Source organism: Sinocyclocheilus rhinocerous, unplaced genomic scaffold (genome assembly GCF_001515625.1).
Source record: "Sinocyclocheilus rhinocerous isolate Xijiao unplaced genomic scaffold, SAMN03320098_v1.1 scaffold28, whole genome shotgun sequence".
Taxonomy (NCBI): Eukaryota; Metazoa; Chordata; class Actinopteri; order Cypriniformes; family Cyprinidae; genus Sinocyclocheilus; species Sinocyclocheilus rhinocerous.
The window spans coordinates 2,709,799-2,719,764 of record NW_015652416.1 but is presented as its reverse complement, the minus strand read 5'-3'; the positions used below and the strand labels follow the sequence as shown (position 1 = coordinate 2,719,764).

Genomic DNA, 9,966 nt, shown 5'->3' with positions numbered 1-9,966 from the left:
GAGCCATGTGAGACACTTTTTTTTATGGATGGGCTCTTTTTATTTCACTTCTTTTGGACTGATGCATGCAACACCCGCTGAGTGGCATTAAACAGCTTGAAAGATCAAAGACGATTTTTAATATAACTCCGACTGGATTCGTCTGAAAGAAGAAAGTCACATACACCTAGGATGACTTGAGGGTGAGTAATTTATGGGCTAATTTTCATTTTTGGGTGAACTAACCCTTTAAGGTCAATTTAAAATGAAATCTTTTACTTTGGGCTGCACTTTCTTGTTGCACGTGTTTTCTATTAAACTATTCCAGTAAATAATCCCAGGAGTCCCATTGGAGCAATAATCAGATTGTTTCTACAAGAATATGCTAAGCTTAACTGCAGAGTTGGATCAATTTAAACTGGTAATAAGGGAACAATTAACATAAAAAACAGCAAGATGCTTTCCTGGCCTCATCTGGTCTCCAATCCTGGTCAGGCTAATCTAAACCCAGCAAACCACTTTAGGCTGGTTTTGTATAGCAGAGATGGAAATTCTTTTTGAGAAATGGGAACTGGAAAATGATCAAAACATTCCTGATAACTACACAAATCACACTGAACACCTTCAACATTAGCTTACTGGCCAGAAGAATGTAATAGTCAAGCCATGTTTGAAGGAATAAAGCTTTTCTTATAGAGCATGTCATCTATATATTATATAAACATTTTCTTATAGACAGTGCTAGGTAACTGATTTCATGTAATCTGGATTACGTAATCAGATCCCAAAAACTAAGTACTTTTTATTGCATTATATTACATTTTAAAATACTTGTAATCACAGTAACTTTTTATTGATTATATGATTATATACTATTTACACATTGGCAAAAAAATATTCATAATTTATCTGATGATTCTCCCTAATTCTTCTTTTTCATCTTTTAAATGTTGCTTTATAAAATATCATACTTCTTATATACCTGTGCATATTCAAATATTTATTATTTTTAGTGTTTTATTTTGATTGTTAAAATATTTTAAGTTTACATTTTTATGATTTAAGTAATTAGCTTTTTATTAAACTCACAAACTTGACAATGTAATGCACTTTATGTTGTTAATAACAATGAATGGAATATATTTTCTTTTTCTTTTTATATCAATATGGTACAAGATTATCCTAGTTAAATCAATGTGATAAATTAGGTTAAAAGTAACCTAAAATTAGTCTGATTATATTACCTAAAATGTGTAATGTGATGGATTACTACACTAGTCAACATTTTAAGTGGATTAAAACCTTTCATCAAAGTTGTCCTAAAACCTAAAAACCAAAATGCGTTCTGGTCCTTTGATGAACTTTTTTTTTGTTCCACTTCAAATGTTGACTACTATAATTACAATTCTTGTAATGTAATTTGTAGGACTACAATTTGTTAGTAATCTACCCAGCACTGCTTACCTGGTCATATGAAATATTTATGTAGGCTAAACCAAACCTGTCAATAAAAAGCGGCCTGTATTGATCATAACCTGTCAGGTTTATCTAGTAAAATACAACAAAATAATAAAATATCAATATTGATTCATAGGATGGTTTTAGTATCATGTAAGTTGATGAACGCCACTATGGCGAAAGCTTGGCTCATTAATATAAATGAACCTACGCATGCTGCTCCAGGAAGGTTACCAAGCGAAGTGGATTAAAACCTTTCATCAAAGTTGTCCTAAAACCTAAAAACCAAAATGCGTTCTGGTCCTTTGATGAACTTTTTTTTTGTTCCACTTCAAATGTTGACTACTATAATTACAATTCTTGTAATGTAATTTGTAGGACTACAATTTGTTAGTAATCTACCCAGCACTGCTTACCTGGTCATATGAAATATTTATGTAGGCTAAACCAAACCTGTCAATAAAAAGCGGCCTGTATTGATCATAACCTGTCAGGTTTATCTAGTAAAATACAACAAAATAATAAAATATCAATATTGATTCATAGGATGGTTTTAGTATCATGTAAATTGATGAACGCCACTATGGTGAAAGCTTGGCTCATGAATATAAATGAACCTACGCATGCTGCTCCAGGAAGGTTACCAAGCAACGTCGGTTGAAAATAAGGAATATTCATTAGCGTAGCCTTCGCCGTGGTATGATTCTGAACTTCGCCGCAGCAGCGTAATGAATATTCATTAGCAGCTGCTCTCTAGCGCCTCCCCTCCATATTCCTTCACGCTTTCCATATTCCTTCCTTCATTCATCCGCACTGCACACCTCGTCCACAGGCATCATGGTGCTCGATTTAGACCTGTTTCGCACCGACAAAGGCGGCGATCCTGAAATCGTGCGGGAAACCCAGAGGAAACGGTTCAAAGATGTGTCTCTGGTGGATAAACTGGTCGAGGCGGACACAGAATGGAGGAAATGTGAGTAGCGGCTAACGCTAAAGCTATTGAAACACATAGCAGCCTGTGAATGAAAACAGATTGTGACACGTATAACAGATCTGTTCATAAACATTAAGCCTTTACAATGTAAAACATACACTAATTGAACTATAGCACATGATAAAGTTCAAATTAAATGTGTATAAATGTTCAGAAACCTCATTGCCGGTGTACTGGAGTAGCATGTAGCATTGACGCTAATAGTTATCACAGCTGTCATAGCGTGTTTAACCTTTTTTTCTTTATTTAATGAAAGTAGTATGTGCTATTGAGCCTAATATATGTGTATATGATATGTTATTTGGAGAGGTATGAGTATGTAACTTATTGATTAAATGTGCCGCAGCAGGATCTGATGCAATCTCTGTGTCAGTGAAACGGGAGGAGCTGCTGGCTGTCAGTGCTGTTGTGTGACTGTCAGTGGTTTACAATGTTCTTGACTTTGCAACTAAAGTCAGAATATTAGAGAATGACAGGTTGTCCATTTAATTTGCTATTCATTTACATCCATCTAAAAGTCTCACTAGTAAGAGATTTGAGCTTGGTATGCTTTAACATGGATCACATAGAAGCAAGTGATCCTTCAATGAATTGCTTTATTCTTTAGATAACTGGTTATTATGCTTTTGGGCTGAGTGGCATTAAACAGCTTGAAAGATCAAAGACGATTTTTAATATAACTCCGACTGGATTCGTCTGAAAGAAGAAAGTCACATACACCTAGGATGACTTGAGGGGGAGTCATTTATGGGCTAATTTTCATTTTTGGGTGAACTAACCCTTTAAGGTCAATTTAAAATGAAATCTTTTACTTTGGGCTGCACTTTCTTGTTGCACGTGTTTTCTATTAAACTATTCCAGTAAATAATCCCAGGAGTCCCATTGGAGCAATAATCAGATTGTTTCTACAAGAATATGCTAAGCTTAACTGCAGAGTTGGATCAATTTAAACTGGTAATAAGGGAACAATTAACATAAAAAACAGCAAGATGCTTTCCTGGCCTCATCTGGTCTCCAATCCTGGTCAGGCTAATCTAAACCCAGCAAACCACTTTAGGCTGGTTTTGTATAGCAGAGATGGAAATTCTTTTTGAGAAATGGGAACTGGAAAATGATCAAAACATTCCTGATAACTACACAAATCACACTGAACACCTTCAACATTAGCTTACTGGCCAGAAGAATGTAATAGTCAAGCCATGTTTGAAGGAATAAAGCTTTTCTTATAGAGCATGTCATCTATATATTATATAAACATTTTCTTATAGACAGTGCTAGGTAACTGATTTCATGTAATCTGGATTACGTAATCAGATCCCAAAAACTAAGTACTTTTTATTGCATTATATTACATTTTAAAATACTTGTAATCACAGTAACTTTTTATTGATTATATGATTATATACTATTTACACATTGGCAAAAAAATATTCATAATTTATCTGATGATTCTCCCTAATTCTTCTTTTTCATCTTTTAAATGTTGCTTTATAAAATATCATACTTCTTATATACCTGTGCATATTCAAATATTTATTATTTTTAGTGTTTTATTTTGATTGTTAAAATATTTTAAGTTTACATTTTTATGATTTAAGTAATTAGCTTTTTATTAAACTCACAAACTTGACAATGTAATGCACTTTATGTTGTTAATAACAATGAATGGAATATATTTTCTTTTTCTTTTTATATCAATATGGTACAAGATTATCCTAGTTAAATCAATGTGATAAATTAGGTTAAAAGTAACCTAAAATTAGTCTGATTATATTACCTAAAATGTGTAATGTGATGGATTACTACACTAGTCAACATTTGAAGTGGATTAAAACCTTTCATCAAAGTTGTCCTAAAACCTAAAAACCAAAATGCGTTCTGGTCCTTTGATGAACTTTTTTTTTGTTCCACTTCAAATGTTGACTACTATAATTACAATTCTTGTAATGTAATTTGTAGGACTACAATTTGTTAGTAATCTACCCAGCACTGCTTACCTGGTCATATGAAATATTTATGTAGGCTAAACCAAACCTGTCAATAAAAAGCGGCCTGTATTGATCATAACCTGTCAGGTTTATCTAGTAAAATACAACAAAATAATAAAATATCAATATTGATTCATAGGATGGTTTTAGTATCATGTAAATTGATGAACGCCACTATGGTGAAAGCTTGGCTCATGAATATAAATGAACCTACGCATGCTGCTCCAGGAAGGTTACCAAGCAACGTCGGTTGAAAATAAGGAATATTCATTAGCTTAGCCTTCGCCGTAGCAGCGTAATGAATATTCATTAGCAGCTGCTCTCTAGCGCCTCCCCTCCATATTCCTTCACGCTTTCCATATTCCTTCCTTCATTCATCCGCACTGCACACCTCGTCCACAGGCATCATGGTGCTCGATTTAGACCTGTTTCGCACCGACAAAGGCGGCGATCCTGAAATCGTGCGGGAAACCCAGAGGAAACGGTTCAAAGATGTGTCTCTGGTGGATAAACTGGTCGAGGCGGACACAGAATGGAGGAAATGTGAGTAGCGGCTAACGCTAAAGCTATTGAAACACATAGCAGCCTGTGAATGAAAACAGATTGTGACACGTATAACAGATCTGTTCATAAACATTAAGCCTTTACAATGTAAAACATACACTAATTGAACTATAGCACATGATAAAGTTCAAATTAAATGTGTATAAATGTTCAGAAACCTCATTGCCGGTGTACTGGAGTAGCATGTAGCATTGACGCTAATAGTTATCACAGCTGTCATAGCGTGTTTAACCTTTTTTTCTTTATTTAATGAAAGTAGTATGTGCTATTGAGCCTAATATATGTGTATATGATATGTTATTTGGAGAGGTATGAGTATGTAACTTATTGATTAAATGTGCCGCAGCAGGATCTGATGCAATCTCTGTGTCAGTGAAACGGGAGGAGCTGCTGGCTGTCAGTGCTGTTGTGTGACTGTCAGTGGTTTACAATGTTCTTGACTTTGCAACTAAAGTCAGAATATTAGAGAATGACAGGTTGTCCATTTAATTTGCTATTCATTTACATCCATCTAAAAGTCTCACTAGTAAGAGATTTGAGCTTGGTATGCTTTAACATGGATCACATAGAAGCAAGTGATCCTTCAATGAATTGCTTTATTCTTTAGATAACTGGTTATTATGCTTTTGGGTGATTCTTGTGAAAGCTGGCAATAACGTGTCCAGGATAAAATAGAAATTATATTTTGAAGAAATTAAATGAATAGTTTACAGTTAATTGTTTGTGACATTATTTTATGACAATTAAGCACCCCACCAATTCTTTTTTTTGTAATATAGAGAAATAAGGAAATTGTAAGTTATGAATACATAATTGTCATCTTTGTTTTATGATGGATTATAATTATTTATATAATATTTAAAGAGTTTTAATATTTTGTTTTATTTATTTATTTTTATTTATTTCAGTTTTAGTAATTTCAGTATTTTAACTTAAACTTATTTCAGTTAGTTACCCATGCAACATTTCTAATATTAATTTCAAGTCACCCTGAAATCACTTTTTTTTTTGTGGAATATTGCATCTATTATAAATGATTTATCTGTGGGCATGATTTTTTTTTTTTTTGTAATTCACGTGCCTTCGCAATCTTTAAATAAACATGTTTAATTGAATTTAATATTTAATTTTAAGGATTTAATAGTAATATTTAATCAAAATAACAATCCTCCCTCTCTCAAAAACGCCTCTAATCTGGTGACATTTTTCTAATTTCTTTTTCAAGAAGCTGCTACACTCAGATATACATCACATTAGGGAAGAAAAGACTATCGCAACTTTTGTTTCATGGTGACGTTAAATTTAATTTAATATTCACATTTTATTTAAAGTTTATTTCAGTTAATGAACATTGTTTTGTAATTTACAATATACACCTTTTTGTTTTGTTTCTGTTATGTTTTCTTTTGTTTGGTGATGTTGTGTATTACTTATTGTAGTATTTAATGATTTCAAAATTTATGTCTTAATGCTTTTTGATGGTTGCTATTTCTGATGTTTTGGCTGTGCAGCACCTTGGTCAGCACTCGTGGCTTTTAAGGTGCTATATAAATAATCTTGACCTTGACCAATATATTATATTGTGAAATATATTTTATATTAGTGAATATAATATTATTCTAGTGAAAATATGCTAATACAACATATTGCAATACAGTTAGATTTTTTATAAGTTGGTGCCAGAGTCATACTTGATGTTATGAGGAATACAACTACTGAAAAGTAAACAAAATTAAATGAATTTAGTCTAATTCCACATTTACTCTCTAAAGCACATTTACTCATCCAAATATCTTTCATTTTCTCCAGGTGATTTCAAAACTTCAGACAGTATAATTACTCTTGCCAGACCACTTGCCAGTATATCAGTGACATGCATTGATGTTAAAAAATACTTCTCTTTTTTTTTTGGCTCCAGGTCGCTTCACTGCAGATAATCTAAACAAGGCCAAGAATCTGTGCAGCAAAGCCATTGGGGAAAAGATGAAGGTACGTAAATCAGCTGTCATATGTTTGTTTTGATCTGTTATCACTGAGTAATAAGAATATTCTGCTTGATGGTCTTATGATGATTTACTCTGTTTTTTGCAGAAAAAAGAGCCAGTTGGTGATGATGACACACTTCCAGAAGAAGCTCAGAATCTGGAAGCCCTCACTGGAGAAACATTATCAGTGAGTCGAGCAATAGCGACACATTAAATTGATCAAAAGTGACAGTAAAGTCATGTGACACTGAAGACTGGATTAATGGCTGCTTTGCCATCTCAAGAATTAATTCCATTTTAAATTGTAATAATATTTCACAATATAACTCTTTTTGCTGTATTTTTGATCAAATAAATGCAGCTTTTGTGAGCATGAGAGAGATGTCTTTCGAAAGAATTAAAAATCTTTTGAATTCAAGTGCATTCATATTAAGTTAAACTCATCAAACAATCATCCACATCTATCTGTGACCAGTATTTCTCCATCCTGTTCCTGTCAGCCCCTTACGGTGACTCAGATAAAGAAGGTGAGGTTACTGGTGGACGAGGCCGTGCAAAAAACAGACAGTGATCGGTTAAAGCTGGAGGCGGAGCGCCTTGAGTACCTGAGAGAGATCGGCAACCTCCTGCATCCCTCTGTGCCCATCAGTAACGATGAGGTGAGTTTCAGTCATCAGTTACGGTGTGTGTTTTTATATAAACAGTACACTGGGCAGGCCCTGCTAACATGCAACCACCAAGAAACCTTCATGGAATTAGAACAGACAAATTAACCATACTATGTTGTTTAACCATACCGTTGTCATAACAGTGTTTCTCTTACCCAGGATGCTGATAATAAAGTGGAATGCACCTGGGGCGACTGTACGGTGCAGAAAAAGTACTCTCACGTAGACCTGGTTGTCATGGTGGATGGATACGAAGGGGAAAAAGGAGCCATAGTGGCTGGAAGCAGAGGATACTTCCTCAAGGTTTGTTTAACCGTCTGGTATTGTTCATTTGGGCGTCACACTCGTGGTCAAAACTGACCGGGGGCCATAATCATGTAATAATTTTATTTTTGTGAAATGAATATACGACTATTTCATTTCGAAAATGTTTTTTATTTAATATCTTGCAGGTTTTTCATGTTACTAATTAATATTCATATTTAAATTCTGGACTATTTTCTGTATAAAATGTAAAAATCATTTTATGTAATTTTTCAATTAATGCAGTGTTTAAGATAAAAATAAAGCAAAAGTATTTAAAATCCATTGAATTGAGGCAGATATGTTCCACATTGTGGAAGAAAAAATAAAGAAAATCATGTGTCATATCATGGTGTAGCCGTCTGATGCCTGTATAGCCATATATATTCAGTGCTGTGTAATCGTTAGTTACTGAGCAGTGTTTTCAGGCATAATTGCTTAAAGGTCCACTGAAGTGCCTTGAAACACGCACCGTTATTCTATGTGTTGACGTCAGGTTAACTGAAACAAGAAGACAGGGTGGGACATATCAAGCAGCCCCGCCCCCTTTTTAAATTAGCCAGTAGCGTTAGTTTATATCACAGCTTGGGCTAGAGCCATTGAGCTCGGTAAAGCCACATTTGACAGGGTATGACAGCCACAATCTCATCCATATTGCTTCAAAATATAGCATTCTGTGTAAAATTCAAATGGGGCCGACTCGTGCATATGATCCGCTCCGTGCTATCATGTCTCTGGACCAGAGCAGGCTGTGTGCGCGGTGCGTCAATTAGTGTGACAGCACGAAACCAGACTTCTTTTGCCCCAATGTAAAGCATATTTACACTGTCTGAATCGTTCACCGTACAGAAAATACAAATCCTGTGAACGAGTGACCGATCTCAGCCGGCACTTCAGCGTCTATTTATAGTGCAGGGGGCTTCGGATTCTAGAGAGCATTTGATTGGACAAAGAAAATTTGATGAGAAGCTGAAGTACGAGGTGACGTCAAAAAAATCGTTGAGCCATTTTGGTGGAAGTGACGAACTCCAAGCTTTGAATGCTTATATCTTAATGCGAATTTTGCCACTGTTTTAAAGTACACTGGCTTATAGATAACCTTAAGACTAACATATTGATACTAACACCCAAAAAACTTTAATTTTGATTTTTACATTTTGTCACCCCTTAATTGCTGTGCACTTTTTTTATGCATTGTGGCCAATTTGTAGATTGTACACACAAAAACATCTGCGTTATTTTTGTATTTATGCTTATTTCCCATTTCCTGTGGCGGTCATTTTTGACACAAGTGTGACTTTTTTTTTAATGACCATTTAGCTTTTTCAAATCAAGTCCACAATTTTTTGGGCGTCACATAGAGTTTCATTCCATTCTGATGACATTTTTTTTTGTGCATTGTTAAACTATGCAAGTATGTGAACCAAAGGAAAACTGCACTGCTAAACATCTTGAGCCCATTTTTGCTTTGTTGCACAGTATTTAAACACGTTCCACTGCCAGTTCTTCGAAACAAACTACCCAAAAAGCCTTTTTGTAAATATCATGGCTGATGTGTTCTATTTCAGGGGCCTTTAGTTTTTTTGGAACAGGCTTTAATTAACTACGCACTGCGGATCCTGTACAGCAAGAACTACAACCTTCTGTACACACCCTTCTTCATGAGGAAAGAAGTCATGCAGGAGGTCGCTCAGCTCAGCCAGTTTGACGAGGAGCTCTACAAGGTTTGACCTACATCTGTTACTTTATTTTAGCCATTAATTTGACATTTTGATTTTTTGATTTGAATTATTTTTACCCAATAAAAGTATATAACTTTGATGTGAGGAGTATTTATTGATTCATCTGACCCAAAGCAATGGCAGAGTATTTCAAAATCTCATACCATCAAGCTAGAACCACTTAATGCAATTAATAAAACCAAAAAAATTTATGAAATAAATTTTATATAGATATATTATTTTATATAGGATAACATATATAGAATATTATTTTGTACTTTTTATTTATTTTGTTATATATATATA

General features: G+C 34.3%; 1 protein-coding gene across 2 annotated transcripts in view; it reads left to right on the top strand.

The window, feature by feature from the left end:
• The first annotated feature begins 4,750 nt into the window (after window positions 1-4,750).
• The window catches only part of sars1 (seryl-tRNA synthetase 1), a 12,121-nt gene continuing 6,905 nt past the window's right edge, over window positions 4,751-9,966 (top strand). For both annotated transcript variants that reach the window (XM_016521064.1, XM_016521065.1), the window contains exons 1-6: window positions 4,751-4,962; window positions 6,902-6,972; window positions 7,075-7,155; window positions 7,469-7,627; window positions 7,796-7,939; window positions 9,508-9,663. In XM_016521064.1, the coding sequence (XP_016376550.1) occupies window positions 4,827-4,962; window positions 6,902-6,972; window positions 7,075-7,155; window positions 7,469-7,627; window positions 7,796-7,939; window positions 9,508-9,663 (747 nt within the window). In that variant the 5' untranslated portion in view covers window positions 4,751-4,826. The remainder of the gene's footprint in view (window positions 4,963-6,901; window positions 6,973-7,074; window positions 7,156-7,468; window positions 7,628-7,795; window positions 7,940-9,507; window positions 9,664-9,966) is intronic.